The sequence below is a fragment of the Tasmannia lanceolata genome, unplaced genomic scaffold, assembly GCF_043159265.1.
Source record: "Tasmannia lanceolata isolate RefF3 unplaced genomic scaffold, GAP_Taslan_0.1 ptg000008l, whole genome shotgun sequence".
NCBI classification, from domain to species: domain Eukaryota; kingdom Viridiplantae; phylum Streptophyta; class Magnoliopsida; order Canellales; family Winteraceae; genus Tasmannia; species Tasmannia lanceolata.
Window position 1 is genome coordinate 25,162,466 of NW_027518685.1, and position 22,222 is coordinate 25,184,687.

A 22,222-nucleotide genomic window follows, 5' to 3' on the forward strand; every position below is an offset into this window, starting at 1 on the left:
AGTAGCCAAAGTGTTGAACATAAAAGCTCCGCCGAGGGTTTGCTTATTTGGGTGGACGGCGATCCTCGGCAGAATTCAGACCATTGACTTCCTGAGAAAGAGGAACATGTTGCTTATAGATCATTGTGCCCTATGCATCGAGGCCGTGGAATCAGTGGACCACCTCCTAGTTCACTGTAAGGTGGCGAGGAGGGAGGTTTGGGGTAGTTTATTGAGCAGATTTATGATTGCATGGGTGTCCCCAAAGTCTTTCGTAGACTTGTTTCACTGTTGGGCAGCGGCTCCATGGAAGAGGAAAGGTAAAAGTCTATGGCGTGTGTCATTTTTAGCTACAGATTGAGTACTTTGGAAGGAACAAAATGCCAGGGTCTTTAAGGGATTGAAGAAGGGAGCACAATTTCTTTTCAATTAGGTGGTTGCCTTAACCATAACTTGGGTGAAAACTTTAGAAGGTTTCAGATTTGTATTGGATTATGAATTGTGGCATGGTTGGAGAGAGGTCTATTAGCAATCCCAAATTTATCCAAGTCTGGTCCTCTCTTTCCCATGGGACTCTCAAACTTAACTTTGATGGCTCAAGTTTGGGGAATCTGGGGCCAGCGAGTAATGGAGGTCTTTTGAGGACTGAAGGAGGAGTTGTAATTTGGGATTTCAGTGGTCCTATTGGTGTGGTTGACGCTAATGAGGCGGGAGTTCGTGCTATCCATCATGGCATCAATTTGCTTCGTATTACAGATCTTAATAAGGTGGTCGTGGAAGGGGATTCACTCAATGTTATTAGGTGGCTAAAAGGATCTCATTCTGCATCTTGGAGATTCAACGCTCCTTTTTATCAGATCTAGGATCGAATTGGACCGTCCTTGATTTCCTTCATTCCCGTCAGGAGATCAACGAATGGAGAGGCTGAGAAGCTAGCTAGAGAGGGTGTCTCTAGGGATAGTATTGAGCTTTTTTATTTTCTTCCTCCTTAGTTGCTTTGTTTTCTTGAATTTTTTCCGGATCTTGGTCCTTTCTTTATTTTGTACTATCTGGGACCTCCTCAGTCTCGCTTTCAATGATTTTTCTCTTGCCATTAAAAAAAAATTGAAATTCTTAAAAGAACAGTTGAAATCCCGAAATACCATTTCATTTAAGTCTCTTATAAATCGCATAAACGTGCTCTTTGCCAGATTTAGGATCTTAAAGGATTAGTAGGATCAATTCTTAGAGGTTGAAACAGACGTCTCTCCCGTAGGCTTGTTTTCGATTCCAGATGACTTGAAATGACTTAATTCAAGATCGTTGCAAACAATTTTATAAATCATGTATTAGCAATTTATCTTTACTTTTCCGGTACCTATATCCTTTTACTTTCCACAGCTATAGCTTGTACCCGGATTAAGGAAGAGTTCATAGTTATTCGTTTATCCTTCTCATCGGCATCTGATATGTGGCTGTTTTGCTGTGTAGCTGGAGTCGAACGGTCTTTCAACCCTAAGTGTTGTCCATGCCACGCGCGCGTAGGCACCCCCCCACCCCACCCCCCCACCCCCCACCCCCCCCCCCCAACCCCAACCGCCTCTTTTCTTTTTAGCATCATGCATTGTACCTAAAGAGTCCTTTCCACATGTGCAAAGGCAGAGGGGCCCATGGAAGAAGGTGTCGTTCCCCTCTTCTTCTCGATCACCTAAAATCCAATCCTAGTGGGCAGAAACATTTTGATCTTTGGCCTCCCTCGAATTGAGTTTCCGAGTTCTTGCCTCGAGAGAGAGGCTGGCATTCCCGCACATACACTTACACAAGCGTGCGCGTGCTCATACACCCATCATGTTTAGACCCAACAACGCCACCACTTGCACTTGATAGCTGCTACTTCTTGGTGTTATTTCCTCTATGGATTATTGATGTAGAGCGGGTCCCGGCCAAAGTGTAATGGGCGTAGAGTAGTGTAGGTAGTCGAAGTTTTCATGAAATAAGAGGGTACGAAAAGAGGAAAGTGACTTTTAAAAATTAAAAAAACGGATGAAAGCATGAGTTTCTTGGGAAGAAGTGAGAGAATGAAAGAAAAGAGTGGACATCTCTGTCCCAGGACGCACCTCACTGCTAGGATAAGTGAGGGGCAGTTTGGTCTTTTGAGTGCCATTTGGGTAAAATAAATGACAAACAATAGTTGAATTCAAGGGAGATATTTTTTGGTAAAAAAAAATCGGAGAGGAGAATTCGAAGGCTGCCGGGAATTTCAACCTGCTAGTAGCAGGGATTTCTACAGAGAGTTCAGGAAAGGTATTGCAATTAGTTTTTCCTACAATTCTCTTTTGTTTCTTGTTGCAAGCAAGGTTATTCTCTTTGATTGGAAATTCAAGCCTCTATTTCTCACCGATAGAGAATTAGCTTGGATCTAATCCATTACTGTAGAGATTTCTGTCAACTCAGTTTTATCATTAGCGTTATTGAATTTTCTTATTAGTGATGTTGGTTGTCTTCGAATTTGGGGATACTGTTCAATTAAAACACCTGGGTTAAAACCCTATTGTAATGAATGCCCCATGAGAATAGTTGCTGGGAATCATTTTCTCATATCATTGGAAATATATTAGTGTGAACCCACTCCAATATCTCACCGAAGTCCAGTCCGTGCAAGAAGAACAACCACTACATTCCTAAGAATTTCAGTAGTGTTGGACATGAATCAACTTGCAGTGAAAAGGGACCCTTACCCAACTGATTTTGAGAAATGAAGCCAACCAATGATGTTGGGATTGTTTGTGAAAATGCTAAATTGAGTAATTTCTTTGCAACCACCCTCACCTGAGAGGTAAGCGGAAGTTGGATATATCAGTGGGTGAACTTCTATTGTCAAAGTTAAATTTGATTGTTTTCTTTCATGTTAGAGTTAAAAATTTTAGGGAAATTGAGGTTAGGCCTATCCGCCCATTACCTACGACTAGCTGGACTCCAGTTTCATAAACTAGTGAGCAGGGTCTGATTTGAAATTTGTTCAGCTCTAAGTCATTAAATGGTGTCAGAGTTTTCCTTTGACACTGGGTATTGTTTCCGCCTATCTATTGGTTGTTTGATAGCTTACTCTCTTCTTTCAGCTCTGCGTCAATTATCTTTAGGTGCCTCTCACTTTGGTTTTAGTTTTGGACCTAGTTCAGTTTTTTTGGTCTTGTGCACATGTAAACCATTTGGTACTATTATATTGGTCTACATAAGCACGTACTGTGTGGGACGTATGCAGAGGCATCAGCTAAAGCTCGAAACGAGTGCAATAACAGCAGGTGGAATGTATCATGAGTTCTTGTTCAATTGTTTGTGGACCGTTAGTGGATGACATTGTTGTGTGGCATTAACTTTGTCTGGAAATTTATTGATATTGATTTTTTGCGCTGTTTGTGTGGGCTGCTATACTTGTTTTAGGACTGCTCCGGACTGGATTCTTGAATATTGTTGGTTGTTGTGTTTTGGGATAGAGATTTTTGTGGTAGCTGCTAGTGTCTGGTTTGCACATTACATCTCAGCTTGGTTTGTGGCGACTTTTGTCCTCTGCAATCCTGAAGTAATTGCTACTTAGGTTATCATGAATCCCTCTCCAAAAACTCAATTTTCAAGATCAAGTTACGCAGTGATATGGAGTTCCAGATTCTAAGAATTCAGTTGAAGTACTTCAGTCTTTTGATCATTACATGTTTCGAGATGATATTTTGAACTGAAGTAAGGATCTCAGCATCTTCCAAGTGTTGGTTCTGCTCCTGCTCGTAACTCCTCTGAACATGCTCCAATTATCTGTCATTTCACACCCTCTAACAAAGCCATATGCACAACTACCAAATTGTTGCAGGCTGTGGGAATTAAATTTGTTTGCTCAAAACTGTGAGTGCATGGTCTCTAACAACATTGCAACTCTATGCGGTTTGCAACAAATTCACTTTAGAAGGAACCTCAAGAGTGGTCCAAAGTTTGTGTTTGATCACTACTGTTGGGAGAGTTCTAACTTGTGCACTGTGTTGTTTTGTGTTTGTTGGGCTGGAGAAGGTGGCCGGAGGTTTGAGAATTTCCTTTCTAAAATCTTAACAATGATTGTGAACTGCTCTTTTGTGATTTGAATCGCACATTTGGCTAATGGTCTTTCATCAAGCTTCTTTGTCACAGAGATTGAAATTCAGTTATGATAGCAAATGGTGGATGTACAATCAGCAAACCATGTTAAGCCAACTGTTTTGCCCAAAAGCAACTAGTTCCTCTGTTAAGTATTGGGTTGTAGCTCCCTTCAATTCAAATTGGGCACTGACAGAGGAGTATCATAGCTCCAATATGAAAATTCAGAGGTGAATTTCAGAACTGAAACATCCTAGCTGCCGCAGGATGATTCATATCTGGAGAGTTACATCAGCACCATAGGAGTTGATTTTGTAAGCATTTATTAGCTACCACCATCTACTTTGATGCAAAAAAAAAAAAAAAAAAAGAAAAGAAGAAGAAAAACTGATGATACTCATTTTGTTTTCCTTTGCAGAAAATACGTACTGTGGAGCAAGATGGGAAGACCATTAAACTTCAGATAGTGAGTTTCATATTCAATGTTATTTGGAATTGTGCTTGCTTACATTTTTTAGCCGTATCTAGCTATCTATTTGAACATTATTTGCTGGCTTTAAGATACCTAAATAACTATGCTTTCAAACATGAAATAATAATTCACTAATGAATCCATTCATAGCTCTCATTCTATCCTTAATTGCCAGTCAATTAGTGCCTGGTGCAGGAGTCATGATATCTTTGCTAGCACTAGTTGTCGTTGCATTTGTTATGAATGGTGGTGAGATCATTGTTTGTCATTTTCTTTTTAATTAATCACTGATTTGATTTTCCTGGTTATAGTGGGACACTGCTGGGCAAGAACGTTTTAGGACAATCACAAGCAGCTACTACCATGGTGCACATGGGATTATAGTGAGTATTTGTTTTTTTTTCTTGTGTAGTTCTAGCCATTGTGTTTCTTGTCGACTCAAAGTTGTGTTAGGAAAACTGCTCACATTGGTTCATTTTGGCGGGTGGTTTATGATGTTATGGACCAGGAAAGCTTTAACAGTGTGAAGCAATGGCCGAGTGAAATTGACGGTTATGCAAGTGAGAATGTCAACAAGCTTCTTGTTGGAAACAAGTGTGATCTCACGGCAAATAAAGTAGTTTCTTACGAGACGGCCAAGGTAAGCTCTCTCTTTGCTAGTATGATTACTTTAATCATTAACCAGTGACGATAGTTTTTCTATTCCTTTTGGGGGTGTTTCAATGTACCCACGCAACTGTCTCAGAGCATTCACCCTTTATAAGGGTCAATGCTGGGTTTACGGTAACCGATTTATATCGATTTTGCGCAACCAAAATCTACATAAATTGGTAAGAGTTCAGGTTTTTGGGCAATCCTTCTTGACTTATTTCTTAGTTAAATCGCTATCTAGATTTTTGGGGTTATCTTTTGGTTTCTTCATTTACTTGGCAGATGGTTTGGGAACTCCTTGTTCTGCCAAGAGTTTAGTCTTTTTGCTGAATGTCTCTTAACAATATCTAACACTAACACGTAGGTCAAGCTAAAAGACTGTCATTTTCAATTGGCAACCAAGTGCTACCTTTGTGATTCAGATGAAGATTCTGCCTCGTATCTTTTCATTCGCTAGAGGTTGAGTTCTCCCATTTTAGACCAGGTTCTTAATTGGTTCTGGGTCAATTGGGTATTTCCAAATTCGATTCAAGAAAATAACAAGATTGGGTGGTGACTCGCACCTTTTTACTATACTTTGATTATTTGGAAGGAAAGGAGTTCACGCATTTTTTAATGTAGAGGCTCCTCTCTTGATTAGTTGGTTTGGAACATCATATCAACATTAGTCTTTTGGGCTCCTAAACATTATTCCTTTTGAGGATATTCTAAAGATATCTTATTAAAAATTGGAACACAATTTTGCGAGGAGGATTCCCAGATCTAAAGTGACAGTGAGATGAAAACCGCCTCCTAGAAGCATCATAAAACTCAATCTCGACAGTCGCTCCCTTGGCAACCAAAAAAGGCAGGTATTGAAGTCATTTTTAGGAATTCTTTGGATGGCATCATCTACTCCTTTGTGGGTCCAATTGACATGATGAAGGGTAATTTGAAAGTGGAAAGCGATTCCTATAATACAATTTCATGTGGCCATGAAGACTAGCCAATTTCATCGATGAGATTAAAGATCTGTTTGCTTATTGTCATTCTCTCATTCTTAGAAATGCTAACAATTTTGCTAATCGCCAAGCCAAATCAGAAGCAGTTAGCATCTCATTGTATAGTGGGCGATCTTTACCCCCAATTGGCATGAATGGAAAATAACCTTGGTTGGCGTTAGAAATCAAGGATCCTGGGTTGGGTTGTGTTTCGAGTTGAAAAAACGGGTATGGATGAGGAAAGGCAGGAGGCGGACTCAAGGTTGATGGGTTTTCTGAAATCAGAAGAAAGTGAAGTTGTTCCCCCTAAGGAAATGGATGAGTTGTTGGCCATAAGGGATGTCTTCAGAATATGTTTTGACGACGATCCGGAAGTGATGTAGATCTAGGGAGCAGAAGCGAAAGAGTTTTCATGCAAGAAAATCACAGCAGATCTAGATGATTTTTCATGGGGAAAAATACACGTAAACTGGCAGAAAATGGCTATTTGTATGACAAAATTACAGATCTAAAGAAAAGAAAAGGGAACTTTCTTCATTTCTACTTGGAATTCACAAGTAGAGAGGTAGAGGAAAGAGAACTCTTACAAATTCAAGAAGTCTCTTGCCAATCCATGAAAAATCCCCAAAGTACACAACAACCTCCTTCTAAACTCCCTCCAAACCCACTTAAAAAAGAATCCATCTAAAAAACCTCTTCACATGTCACCCACTATCTCCTATTTATAGAGAGAAAGGTGGGGTCTAGAAGTTTCCACTTTCCTCCAACCACCTTCACCCTCCTTATCACAGTTACCCCCTATATCACACTCTATTTACAAGAATGCCCTCACCATAAAGCCACTCAAACACTCGAAAAATTATATAAAGGCTACTAGTAAACTACCGCCCATTTACCTATGAAACCCCAAGGCTTTGACCGGGAACCCGGTCCACATCAATATCCCCCCCTTAGAAAAGAGCTTGCCCTCAAGCTCGACTCTGCGGTGAAGGAGGCGTAGACTCAAGTCGGAGCATGCAGGGATGTCATCCCTCGCTAACCGGCCAAAGGCGATATGATGTCAATGGCGGGGTCGAAGACAAAAGTGGCCAAATCAAGGCCCGTTATCCGGGGACCGTCAGTCTGCCATGGGATGTATCTCAGAGCGTGTACTCACCACCACCACAAACAAACCAGTGGTGGGTCATGTCTGTCCCTGTCCACAAACAATCTGCTCATCTCTGCTTGCCATAACTCCATGAAAACATAAATGCTCTGCTGTAGACCTTGCTCAAGAAGCGGATCCACCAATGTCCTGGTGAACTCCAAACTATCCACCAAATGCTGATATTCATACGCTGGCTCTATAGACTCTATCTTTGGCTCCCGTGGATCCATGATCTCACCCTGATCTGATGCCTTTGCATCTGCACCCTCAAGAAAAGGCTCAACACTCACTGAATCCTCTTTAACCAGACACTCATCGGTCATTGGTTCCTCACTGGGAATCATGTCCTCCATTTGCTCAGTCACTAACTCATCTGCATCCTCCTCATCATCATCAACAGCATATCGTCTTCATGAGAGGGAGGAGAGGAGAGGAAGCCTCTCTAAGTCTCTGCTCTGCTGCTAGCCTCTGAAGTGAAAGTTGTAACTCCATCATGGAGGCCTCATATCGAAGCTCTCTCTCCCGATTATTATCTAGATGTAGTAATAGCAATTTGAGGCTGCGAAAAGCTTCCCAACTGAGGCTCCCATGGTGGTGGCTCTTTCTGGAACTTACCAATTACTGCATCAGTCAACAATATAGAGTCATTGTTTTGCAGATGCTTTCCATATTCTCAGATCAGCAGGAAAGTACCCAGTTGTACTCCATTTATGTAATTGTCTCATAGAAAATGGCCCCTGGATTTTCCCAGATGGATCTTGATAATGCCACATCTTATCCATCTCAGACCTTTTCTAGCAAAACAAATCCTGACCGGCTTACTATTCCTAGCACCAAATCAGACATGGAAGCACCAAATCAGATAATTCTGAGCTCTGAATTTAGCCTTTTCAGACCCTCCATAAGTTCTCTAGGCAGTTGAGTGGAAAAGGAATCTCCAATTATAGAAGTTCTCTTGTGACAGAAATTTGCTACACTGAAATGTGCATAACCTCAAGGGATATAAGCTCTTATCAGACAATTAACTTGTTAATGCTGAAGCTCAAGTAACAATCCACACAACTGCCATCTATTTGAAGCCCTCTGCAATATAGTCTTCAAAGATAACACACTAGCACTAGAAGGAGCTGTCCTTTCAAATCTTACTTTTCAATATATGTAAACTGAAGCTTCTAGTGCCAACAACTGTCTGCATAGGTCAAAGATGACATGTAGGACCTCAACCTCTTTCACATGCATTTTATCAAACACCTCGGAAGCAACTCTCATGAGAATTAGTAAGCAGCAACAGTAAGAACTATATTTTGTTCCTTCGTAATCTTCTTATGGAGTGTAGGGAACACCTTCCATCACCTAAAAGTTGAGAAGAATTCACCAATTTGCTACCTTAATTCTCAAGCCTTTTGATGGACTCACAAAAATAACATGCAGACAAGATCACAGATCAAGGCCACAAATTTTTATTTTTTATTTTTTAAATCTAAGCGGTGAATTGAATGAAGTCCATGGATTTGGCGCTCTTGCTTACAGACTTGACAAAATTCCAGGATCTTGAATGACTAAACAACAGGAAAGGAGATGAACTTAGAGATGTCAAGGATTTCTAGGAGAAATCACTTGAAACTACCTTGGAACTCTAAAATTGCAATAAATCAGACAATACCGGACATATTCTGCAATTCTTCGAGCTTTCTTGTATAACTAAAGTATACAATCAAGATCTGGCAGATCTCAGGCATTATCTGATGAATTGAGCTGAACAAGGAGAAACCGAACACACGAATTAGCAAAGTTCTGGTTCTAATTCAATGATTTACTTATTCCAAATGAAAACTGAGATATGCTTGTCGGCTAGGGTTTGTGGATTTGCAGGGGAAGCAATACATGCCAGATCTGTAGTTTGACCCATAGAACCGAAGACAATTACGTTTGAAACCAATTCCAAGCGTGAAAATCATGTCAAATTGCTCGGATCAGAGAGCAGTCTTGAGATTTCTGTTTCTTGTAGGTTCTGATCGTTGAAAGGAACAATCTCTGCTTTGAATTTCTGTCAATTAACACGAATTTCAGCACTGATTTTCATGAAAACTACCAATTTTCAGAAACACTTTGCAGTATAAACCAGTAATATGTCCGATCCTGCACACTTTCTTTGATCTTGTTTGTTGTCCTTCACAAATTGTATCGGATCTCTACAGATTTCTTCCAAGATCGGCCGAAATTGAAAAATTCCAGCAATCTATGCTCTGATATCATTTGATGTAGATCTAGGGAGCGGAAGCGAAAGAGTTTTCACGCAAGAAAATCACAGCAGATCTAGATGATTTTTCATGGGGAAAAATACAAGAAAACAAGCAGAAAATGGCTATTTGTATGACAAAATTACAGATCGAAGGAAAAGAAAAAGGAATTTTCTTCATTTCTACTTGGAAATCACAAGTAGAGAGGTAGAGGAAAGAGAACTTTTACAAATTCAAGAAGTCTCTTGCCAATCCATGAAGAAATCCCCAAAGTACACAACAACCTCCTTCTAAACTCCCTCCAAACCCACTTCAAAAAGAATCCATCCAAAAAACCTCTTCACATGTCACCCACTATCTCCTATTTATAGAGAGAAAGGTGGGGTCTAGAAGTTTCCACTTTCCTCCAACCACCTTCACCCTCCTTATCACAATTACCCCCTATATCACAATATTTACAAGAATGCCCTCACTATAAAGCCACTCAAACACTCGAAAAATTATATAAAGGCTACTAGTAAACTACCACCCATTTACCTATGAAACCCCAAGGCTTTGACCAGGAACCCTGTCCACATTAGGAAGCCACTAAGAATTTGTTTCTTTCTATAGCTATTAGGGACCGGAAAGAGCGAAGAGAGGTTGGGAAGGATGATGGTGATAAGGGGGCCAAGGGTAGCAACCCTGTATGAAAGGCCTTCCGGCCCCAGGAAAAAAAAGAGGTAGGAAAAGAGAAAAAGGAAAAAGAAGAGAGAGAGGAGAGGGAAGAAGAAAAAGGATAAAAGTAGAGGAAAAGGAGAGGACAAAGGAGTAGGAAGAGAAAAAAGAAAAATTAGAAAACAGAAAAGAATAGATAGCGAAATGAAGAAAGGAAAATAGACTTTAGTAAGAAAATAGAAGGCTGGACTATCCTTTAGTCTAGTGCCTCTTGGTGGTAGTTTTGTTTTGTTTTAATCTGGTGGTCTTATTGGAGCTTTAGAATTAGGGGTTGTAGGTCCCTGAAGAATGAATCCCTTTGACAATCTCCCAGGATACGTATCGTTTAAATAGCATTGTGAATTGCTTGTTGTTTCCAGAAATTACTTTTTCCATAGCCTTAGCTTGAGAGATTCGTTCTTTCGCTTAGGTTTCGTGTCTGGATATTTTAGCAGTGCTATACCTTCCGGGAGTTTTCTTTAGTTCTGGAGTTTTAGAGTGTTTTTGGTAGTTTCCGATGAATCAGTAAGCTTGAAGGTTCAAGAGGTTGCTGTTAAGAAAAACCACGGTTATTCACAATTTCAACAAGGTATAGGTGACAGCTTCAAATGGTTGCTAGGAAAGATGTAAAGAAGGCAATCTACAGAATTGAGGAAAGGAATGCTTAGATTCTATTGTAAATTTTGGTTTTTGGTTACCTTTGAATTGGTCTCAGGGTATGCCCTTGCCAACTCACCTTATTATTTTGTATTGCAGGTAGGGGTGGCAACAGTTCGGTTTCGGCTCGGTTTGACCCCCAAACCGAACCGAACCTAACCATCTTACACTCCAAACCGAAACCGAACCGAACCGAAATTCTGAATGGCCAAACCGAACCAAACCGAATTGATTCGAGAATTTCGGTTTCAGTTCGGTTTTCGGTTTCTTTCGGTTTCTCTCGGGGTGTAAAATAATTGGCCCCTTTGAAAATGGAGGGCCCACCCTATTAATGGATTTGGTTGGCGTGGATGGTAATCACCTTATGAAAACATGGGTTTTGGTGGAAATGGTGAGCCCACTCATGGTATAAAATGATGGGCACCATCATACACATGGGTTTATATTGGGCCCTACCATATAGAAAACATGAGATGTAAAATGTGAGGCCTCCCATGCTATGGCTGTAAAATGATGTGCTCACCTTAACGTCCGATGTAAAATGATAATTGATAAGCTTCACTCATGTTATGAATCATGCATAAAAAATATTGCCATTTGTTGAGCTGCCTCTAGCAAAACACAACGATAGAATATACTACCTGAAAAATATTCCCATGATATCAAGGAAAGATTCCACCAATCTTGACAAGGTTACAGACATCTCCACAATTAAAAGAACCATTGTACACATCAAGAAATCCAAAAAGATGCAACCCACCCACATTTATGTAGCATGGTGCACATACACTCTATTATCACAACACTACTATATGATGACTAGTCATTACATACAAAACAGAAAAGTCTCAAAAAGAGATGTAGGAATTTCTTTTCCCAAGTCATGTCATAGACTGCAATTGACTCTGGCACCAAGCAGCATACAAAATGGTGCAGCCATCAAATAAATCCTAATTACCCACTATATCAAATTTAGGGTGTAAATGGTGCAGACATCAAATAAGTAACTCCACAGATATTGTTTCCAAAAAAAAGACAAAAGAAGAGGGGTGGACATTATGGAAAACATAAAATAGAATCCTTTTTGTTTTTCGAGAAATTAAAATCTAACATTACATATGACTAAAAACGTACGTCTTTTCCAGCCATTTCCTCATCCTTCCCCTTGAGAATTGTGGCATGTATTGCATCTAGAACAACTGCACAACAGAAACAACACCAATAAGATGACTTAAGAAAAGAAGAGGTACAAACATAAGTATGAATATAAACACTAACAAGTAGTTATACTAATAAACACTCTTTCATCCCACCCATAACACATTCCATGTTGAAATGATGCAACATTACTTATGCTTAAAATTACCTACCATCATCCAATCGTTGATTCATCATCCAATGATTCGATTAAATGACTATCATATTCACTATCAATTGTAGAAGCCGAGGTAATAGTTGAATATGCATCAATCGACTCGAGATGTGTGATCCCTATGAAAAATAAAGCATAAATATATCAAAAGAATTTACATAGTAAAAAAAGATAAATCATAAAAGAACTTATTAAGTAAAGAAAAAACATTACCATTTTCTTTATCCTTCAACTAATCTTGAGTACAAGTTAAAGCTTCTACAGTACTTGGTTTCAAGCTACTCCTATCTCATCAAGAACTCGACCTCCTGTGCTAAATGCACTTTCAGAAGCAACAATAGAGATCGGATTGGCTAGAACATCACGAGTAATTTGAGTAACCATTGTATACTTTCGACCATTTAATTTCCACCAAGACAATATATTAAAGGTACCATCTTCAATCCTTGCCCCAGGATGCACTTTTTCTTCCAAGTAGAGTTCTAATTCAAATTTTTGTGGTGTCTCCTCAGTAGTTTCCATAACAAAAACAAGTTTTGCCTAGTTGGAATTTGATGTCGAGGAAGTTGCAATCGATGTGGAAACATGCCCATGTGGAATTATATCATGTCTTTCATATTTTTCCCCGTATGCATCATAAAGGCGAAATAATGTATTCTTCACATTCTCAATATTCATCTTTCTTTCCTCTTCATAGGAATAAATTTCTCGAAAGAAGTATTGAATCGATTTTATTTTATATCGAGGATCTAAAATGGAAGCAATCCCCAATATAATGCTAGTAATTCCCCAATACTTCTCAAATTTTTCAAGCATTGACGCGGCCATATTGCTAATGCAATTAATTTCACTAGTATTCCATTTTTTCAAAGCAAGATATATATCACAAATATCATTGAAATAGAGATTTGATGTGGGATATCGACAACCAGAAATACTTTCGGTAACATCATAAAATAATTTCAAACAATCAACAATCATCTCAGCAAGATTCCATTCATATTATGATAGTGCACAAGTGTACTTCGTATCACATTCAGCCATCCGATTAAAAGCTTCCTTGAATTTAAGAGTGTTAACAAGAATCAAGTATGTGGAATTCCATCTAGTCAGCACATCGTAAAAAAGAGAGCTTTTAAGAGACCGAACCTGATTTGCAATTTTTTTGAACCTCTTCAATCTAGCTTGTGAAGATTTAACAAACTTGATACTTTCACGAATATTGTGGATGCTTTCACGAAGATATCCTAAACCATCTTGAACAATGATGTTTAAGATATGTGCGCAACACCTAACATGAAGAAACTCTCCATTCGAAATAAGCGATTTCTTTGGGTGGAATACTCTCAACATCTCTCGAATGACAACATCATAAGTATTACAATTATCCAAGGTGATACTAAAGACTTTATTATCAATGTTCCAATCATAAAGTCTAGCAGTAATTGACTTAGAGATCTCTTCACTTGTGTGAGGAGTTTCAACATTTATGAAGTTTACAATTTTCTTTTGAAGCTTCCACTCATTATCAATGTAACGACACATTAAGCATAAGTAACCTTCCATGATTCTTGAAGTCCACATATCCGATGTTAGACTTACTTTACAAGGAAGGCTCTCAAGTTCCTCATAAATGTTCTTCTTTTCAATTTCATACATTTTAAGACAATCTGCTTTCACAGTATTCCGAGTAATCAACTTAAATATCGGCTGGAGATTTCTGAGAAAAACTCTAAAAAAAACATGATCGGCAATAGAAATGGAATATTCATGATAAATAACCATCCGAGTAAAATCATCACGGCTTATTTGTTGATTGAACTCAAAAAAACTAATATCAACACTCCGGTCAATCTTTTTCTCCCCCATTTTAAGAATCCGTTGACCCACATCAAGCTTTTGTCTCTTGCTCTTTTTATAAGCAAAGAATGTCTTTAAATGATTACTCAAACTACTAGTTCCAACTCTACTACTTCCTGCTTATTTTTTATTGCAATGTTTGCAATAAGCCCATTCAGACCCATCTTCCTTTTTTTCTTTCTTAAAATCGATCCACACTTTTGATCTCAAATTCAAGGTATTATCATAGGCACATTTATCAGATATTGGAATATCATCTTCATCAACATTAATAGGCACATTCATTTCCACAGAATCAGAATGACTGTAACAAAAGAAAATAAATAGATTCTTTAAATGTATCTAAAAACTCTTATGTCATTCTACTTCTAAAACAACAAGATAAGGTTACAAAAAATGAGATTATATACCTGGCCACTGGTTGGCTTGAAGATCCTTGATAAGATCGATTCCTTTTTTCCTGGCAGGGGACGCGAGCACGACGTGAGCTACGAACAACTTCCTGAGTAGTCTCAATTGCAGGACTTTGCGAACTCATCATCCTGCAAAGTTAGGAAAGGTTGAGCAAAAATTATTAGACTTACAATACTCTAACAAGCTTCATTTACTGTTCTATACTTGTGAATTAGAGACAAGAGAAGAATATTACCTTAGGCGCGGATTGAAGATCGAGTAGGATTCAAGTATGTCTTAGACACAAGTCTAGTTGTTAGATATGCAGCCCTGGCAAAGCCAATATGAACACAGAGTTAAAACGAGAATGCACCAGATTTTGCAATCCATAAAAAAGTTTGCACATGTATCAAAATCACAAAAACAAAAGAGAAGTGACTAAAAGAATCGGAAATTTACACAAACTTTCCTTTCTTTTTCTTTTATCTCTAATATCTTTCGCCATGAAATTCACAGAATAGGAGAAGAAAACAAAACAGAAAATTTGAACTTTGAACAACACTAATGTTCAATAATATGTACTATAAACAATGTTTTTTAAGATGGTATTCTCTTATATAGTATACCATTGAATTTTTGTTTCAAGTTTTAGAAATAAAAGAATACAAAATACAAATGCATGGGGACAATATTGGCTAGAACATTAATTATTAGACTCATCAGCATTTGATTAATGTATGGTTTAGTGTTTATTTAAAGTATCCTTCAATTTATAATGATATTACTCGGAAAAAATATAACAATGTCATATCCTTCTAAACTGTGGATATGAAAAAAAATTTCCTGCAATCGAAACAGAACCTTAGGACATGTAGGCAATCGTGAAAAAAAAATCATGGAATATTCATCTACATCACATGGTCATGACTCATGAGAGAGGGATGGCCAGGGTGTGAGTGAGAAGGGGCTTGGATTGGGTTTGAAAAATAAGAAAAAAAAATACTTTAAAGATGATTTTTTCCATGTGTTTTAGGCTTTTAGCCCACTATCATGACCTGCTCACTTATGCCTTCTCAAATCTCTCTTATGTCCTTCGTCATCCCATGACTGTGTATGGTTTCCCTGATTTTTTTTCCATGGTTGTCAAGAAGGCCCTGTTTGATATGTAGGAATTGTTTGAAGAAGTTAAGAAAATATATTTTTTATCCAAATTTTATTTTATTTTTCCATTGCAAATAAAATATACTAACGTGAACACCCGAGGAAGGAGGGCAAAAGCTTCAGCAAGGAGAACACCTGAGATTTCGAGAAGGAAATGCGGACGAGGATTTCAGAATTTCAGAGAGGTGACAAGAGGAAGAATGACCTTTTTTATTCCTATATCGTTGGGGTTTTCTCCACGACCTAATTTCTACAGTTCAGATGATCCTAATCTAAGGGCTGAGGTGAAATAAGCGGTAATTAATCTCACGTGTGTAATCTATGTAGAGAAGTAACCGAATGAATTAGGCACCCCATCAATATGTTTTGATACTTTTAGTGTTTCGGTTCGGTTTTGGTTCAGCAAGGGTTCAAACCGAAACCGAACCGAACATCGGTTTGGTTCTACGGAACCGAAACCAAACCGAATTTGAATCGATTTGATTTACCCAAACCGAAACCGAATTTTTGGTTCGGTTTCGGCCCGGTTCGGCCAATTTTGCCAAGCCTAATTGCAGGCTGGGACTCCTAGTCGCAATTGCTATATGAATATTAATGAAATGTGTCACTTTTCAAAAAAAAAGTTGAAAAAACAGACCCAACCTCAGGTCGGGTCAAGTTTTATGTTAAGTTTTTTTTTTTTTTTTCAAAAAAAAAAAAACCCAAACCCCATAGAATGATCCTAACCCTCCATCTATAGAAGATTTTGCAAATGATTTTTGGGGCAGTACCTGTATAGATCGGAGGGTTAGGGTCATCCTATGGAAATGATTTTTGGGGCACGACCTATTTAAGTTGTGGCCCAACAAATGGACGGTTTGGATCATCGAATGGAGTGGACTGTACCGTACTTTTTAAAAAATCATGTATTTGCAGGGCCACCCTTCATATAATTTCTCCTCTTGTAGGTGCAATATGACTTTCTCAAAGATCTACTGAATAACACGACAAATTATTTTATGGTATATTGATGTAACTGTTTTCATTGAGGTGATCAGGTTTGTGATTTAAAAAGTAGTTTCTTTCTTAAATATATTCTCTTGATATGACTTAAAATTTAGAGATTTTTGGTGTGAAAATTTGTTGTTTTTACAATCTTGGAAATTAGTCACTGTCTTAAAAACCCAGCCCGACCCAAGAAACTATCTCATGTAGGGCTGGGTTTATGAGTCTTGGGGTTTCATATAAAAAATTCGGCACGACCCAACTCAAGATAATTTATCGGGTAAGATAGGTGTCTAGAAAACCCAACCAGCCCTATCCTAGTTACAACCCTACTTGCAATCCTTGTTCTTAATAAAAATTGGTATCCATTTTTAAAAAAATACATACAGATTCTGGAATTTTCAAATATTTGCTCATCAAGTACTGTTGGAATTTCAAATTTTCACATAAGGTACGGGTAATGCTGCGTGCATCTAGCCCTCCCAAGACTCCGCAATGGCGAGAGCCTCTGGGCCGCCCCTTTGCTAATCAAGCCTGGAAATACATTCTACTAAACCTGTAAAAACTGTTTACTGAAACCAGATGCCGTTTGTCTAGAAGCCAATTGATGGAACATGTTGCCTCCTTTTTAATAAATCAGAAATTTAGTGCTCGAATTCTTTTCGGACTATTTTTTGGATATTGCTTACTCAGTCTGGGTCACGATTCCTAGTGTGCTGAGTCTTACGCACGTTGGACATGATTACAACTTACAACTTTGGAGAGAGAGAGAGAGAGAGAGCATGCATCTTTCAAACAAAAGTAGGGCTGCAAACCTTGGGTTGAGTTCAGGTTTCATGGGTTTCGGGTCGAGCCGGGTTTAGCATTCAAAAGCCCGCATGAATCTTGGGTCGAGCCGGGTTTGAAGGGGCCTGACCCGAGATATTTCTCGGGTAGGGTTGGGTTATTGGGTGGCCTAAAATTAATATTTGAAGTGTCTTATTTGTGTAACTTTTGGATATCATAAATGGACGGCTTAAAATTAATTGATCGATGAACCACATTCAACTTCTAAAAATCTTCTTATTGGATGGTTAAGATCATCCGATCTTGTGATTTTTTGCGTTATGGTCTATCTAGAATTGGGCTCAATGGTAAGGTGTCTAGATACTGTACATGTCACCCAGATCAATTATGTCTTAATTTGCATTTAATTTGGAAAATTCAAATTTAAGGTGTCTAGAGATTGTAATGTGAGGCAGATTAATTAATGGAAAACGAGAAAATTTAAAGCTAGAGGAAGAACCAAAAAAAAAAAAAAACAGAGAAAAGATCAAACAGTGGTAGCAGGAAATTGAAAAGATCAAATGCTAATAAAAAAGAAAGATATTTAAGCACAAAGGAACATATCCCACAAAAAATTGAAAGAATCCCTATAACTGCATAATCTCAATGTCAAATTAAAACAAAATGAATAGGAAAAAATGTGCAAATTATGAAGAAAAGAGGCATGAATTCATGGATACCACTCTGGAAATCTTCTTTCTCCCCTTGGGGTCTTCAAATCCTCTTTGAAAACCTGAGCAGCCCTACGTAACACCATTTCACTATCCAAGACCACAAAACTTTTCTTTCATCTAAGGCAATTTGCACTTTCATTCACATACTTTGGCTCTACCTCTACCACATGGAACTCAGAACACCGTCCAAAAATGTGAAAGAAGAGGAGGAGGAGGTGCACTACGGAATATCGAGGCTTAGGAGGTGGTGAAGGAGGAGCTTCCAATCGTGGCCGATATCAAGAAGTGGCCGTACTTATTTCATCATCTGAGTCGTCTGTTTCACAATGGCTTCGTTTTTTCATCATCGGGAAAAACGATCTTCCCGCTTAAAAATTTTGAATATTTCAAGCCCTTATTTTTACTCAAAACACCCCTACATGCAATCAGTTCACCGTCTCTTTTTCACAACCGAGGATTTTATGAACCACGAGATGAGAATCTATCGGATCAACGGTTTTAAACTACACACGTGTTTCATTGAAAATGTCGGTCGTTGTGCTGCACGTGGGAGGGCTGAGCTAGAACGTAAAAAAATGAGTTTCCTTTTTCGTTTTATAAGAATTGTTTCGTATTTTCGTAAACACTAAAAAATGCTCGATCTCTCCTCACAAACACACAATCGGCTTCTTTCTTTTCGATTCCTCTGATTTTCTCTCTCTTTCTCATTCTACCTCTCTACCTGTTCCTCAGAAAACCCTAAAAAATGAGAAAACCCATTTCGTATTCAGCCTCTGTCAAACCCTAAAAAATATATATCTCCCTTCCGCTAACCCTAAAATCAATGAAGAACCCAAGCACGATCAAAATCCCCGAAGAATCTGTGAGCGAAGTTTTGTGAAAATGGGTGTCAAACCTGCCTGAAAGCTCTCATCAATCATCGTGAAAACCTGCCTGAAAGCTCCATTGCCGCTCCCAGTTGTGAGATTGTTTTGTTCAATGTAAGAATTCGGCGGGTTTGAGTACCAGAACTCGTCGTTCCGGTGAGAAGATACGTAAACCTCCATATCAGATTCGTTCTGAATCCTGAACCAGAAACCCTCACTTCCATCAGATGAAATAGGGATAATCAAATCTGCAGGCTCATACAAAAACCCCAATTTCCTCTCCCTTTTCGCAATCTGTCCTAACAAAAACCCTAATTTTCCAAGCCCTAATTTCGTCTCCCAAATCTGTCCCAACAAAAACCCTAATTTCCTATTCTTCAATTGCAGAGCATTTTCCTCCAATCCCGAAACCCTAATTTCGTCTCCCCGGTAGAAAAAAAACAAAAACATTAACATGGTAAATCCCAGTTAGGGTTTCAACCACGATATTTTCGAGCATTACAGAGAGAGAGAGAGAGAGAGAGAGAGAGAGAGAGAGAGAGATTGGGTTTTAGAAAAAGTGAAGTGTACCTTTGTGACATCGTTGCGGACGGAGAGCAGTTGGGGAAGATTCGGGGAGATCCAACGGTGTTGGCGAAGTCGTGTTGGTGGAGGAGGAGGGAGCATGAAGATTCGCTTCTCACTGAATCTCCTCTCCGTCACAAAATCCGCAAAGAATCTTCTTCACTTCTCACTGAATCAAAACTGTGCGGGAGGGTTTGCGAAAATGTGTGTCAAAGGGCAACCATAAAGCTTCAACAGAGATATACTCGGATCCAATTGGATCCGGAATTACAGGTAGCTACAAACATTCGCTTCAGGATTGTCTTCCTTATTGTTTTTTCCCCTTTCAATCGATATTCGTGGCTTTTTACCCGCGTGCTTTATTTTTTTGATATTCAGATTTGGGGAGCTTTCCGATTTCTCCCACGGAACACCAAGATTCAATCACCAGAGGTTTTGTGCTTCCATCCTATCACTATCTTTCCTCATCATATTTTTTTCTCTTCTTTTAATTTTCTTTTACAAAATATTTATCGTGAATTCTAGCCTCGTATCTTTATATTAGAAGGTGAAGTTAGGCTTTTTGTTTCTTACTTGGGTTTGTGTTTTACTCCTGTGGACATGCCTACTCTTTTTTCTTTCTTTTGATAATATGTCAATGCATTTTTCGTTATGTTCTGCTGTAAGACATCTGATGATAATATGGTTATTTCTTCCATCATGGGTTTGAGTTGATCTAGATAAGACAACTAGAGCACTCAAAGACCAAGGCCAATTCAATATGGTCAATGTATATGGGAGAATTTGGATAGACTTAGCAGACATTCACAGACAAATCGCCATAGGCATTTACAAAGTGCAGTTCATAACAACTTTTCAATTTTTTCAATTGTTTCCTTTTAAGACTCGGGCTTAACTTTACAGGCCATAACATATTGTTGGGGGCCTAATCCGTGACGGATTTTGAGGGACCGTGCAATCTTTAGTATCAACCAAGCCCTTTGACATCCTAAGTATTGCAGCCACCCTTCTTCCATTTGAAACTTAGCAAAAACTTCAAAATAATCAAGCTTGATTGCGAGAAAGTAGGCAAGTTTTATCAAACTTGGATTTAAAGGAGGGTTTTTTTTTTGTTGGGATATTGCTGTGTTGCAGCCATGAGGTTGGATCTCAGACATTCCCACCCGCATTTTATCCTCCCTTCCATTCATTCCAGTGCTTTTTGACAGAACCCAATTCTTAGTTTAGATTCCAAAGTGTATTTTTTAGTTGTCAGCATAGTTGTAAATTCCGTTTCGTTTCGTCCGGAATGGATGAAACGAACCGGTTTCGTTACAATTCCGGAACGAAATTCCAAAAATTTCTCCATTCCGACCGGAATCGTGCATAACGGCTAGTTTGACTGGATTCCATGTAAACCATTTAAGTAAATGTCTTTACTATTTTATTGTCCATTTACTTAAGATTTACATGTAAATAACGGAATACCCCCCTTTTGGATTTATTAAAAATAGTTTCAACACCCAAATCTAAAAGGAAAAAAAGTCAACTCTCTAGTTCTAGTACAAAATTCAAAGAAAAATGGTCGGGTCAAAATTTTAACTTTCTTAACTTCCAAACGGTGGGGTATTTTTCAAATGTTAAAAATTCATAAAATCCATTTTGTCCAAACATTATTAAATCCCAAAAGTCCGGTAAAAAAAATCTCATAATTTGGTCTCTAAAAATTATTCATCTTGTCAAGCACTGGTCAACACATTGGTGACAGACTTTTTTTTCTAATGAATGATGTATTGATACCTCGTGTTATGAAATATGGAACTTAATCACGTACCTACGTACCCGTGTCGTGTCGTACCCGCACCCTGACACATATTTTGGACTATTTTATAGTTTTTCATCTTTTTCTATTGACTTTTATTTTTTTTGGATTTTTCTCATATTTTTTAATATATTTTTGTGTGAACGAAAAGTTTCGACCGAAATGCACCGAAATGACCGAAATCCAACCGAAATTTCGTTTCGGTGGCCAAAACGAAATGGCGACCGAAATGGAATTTACAACTATGGTTGTCAGTCATACCAATTGTCCTAGAGATCAAGAAAGTTGATTAGACAAACAAAGCCAACTCTCCATGTTGTTGTCATTTCTTAAACATATTTTGTACCTCAGAAGAAAAGAAAAAGCAGAGAAATTTGTTGTTACAGTTGCAACTTGGAATCTTCTGTGATGTATTGGGGAAGTGATTAACACTGTCGGATTCACTCATGAGAAATGCCTGAGATACGCTACTAGTAGCAGGAAGCAGTCAATCTTTATTCAAGATAAAAAACTTACTAACTTGCCAAAGAACAATATGAGATACATGACTAGTAGTAGGGACTAGGGAGCAAGTCAATCTTTATTCAAGATCAAAAACTTATTAACTTGTCAAAGGATGGTGTGAGATACACTTTAACCAACAGTTAGTTATCTTCAATCTTCAGCGGCTTGGATAGATTTATTACGATTCAAGGATTGGGAGGCTCAATTCTTGGCGATTGGAGTGATGGCTCTCCTTAGACATGTTTTTGACCATTGTCCTCTATGACTTTCGAATGAGCAAAACTTCAAGATTAAACCA

General features: G+C 38.4%; 1 protein-coding gene across 1 annotated transcript in view; it reads left to right on the forward strand.

The window, feature by feature from the left end:
* Positions 1 to 485: 485 nt before the first annotated feature.
* Positions 486 to 22,222, forward strand: part of LOC143882832 (uncharacterized) — a 52,797-nt gene continuing 31,060 nt past the window's right edge. Inside the window, exons 1-5 of the mRNA XM_077386235.1 lie at positions 486 to 773; positions 4,335 to 4,391; positions 4,496 to 4,543; positions 4,861 to 4,932; positions 5,034 to 5,189. Of these exons, the coding sequence (XP_077242350.1) occupies positions 486 to 773; positions 4,335 to 4,391; positions 4,496 to 4,543; positions 4,861 to 4,932; positions 5,034 to 5,189 (621 nt within the window). The remainder of the gene's footprint in view (positions 774 to 4,334; positions 4,392 to 4,495; positions 4,544 to 4,860; positions 4,933 to 5,033; positions 5,190 to 22,222) is intronic.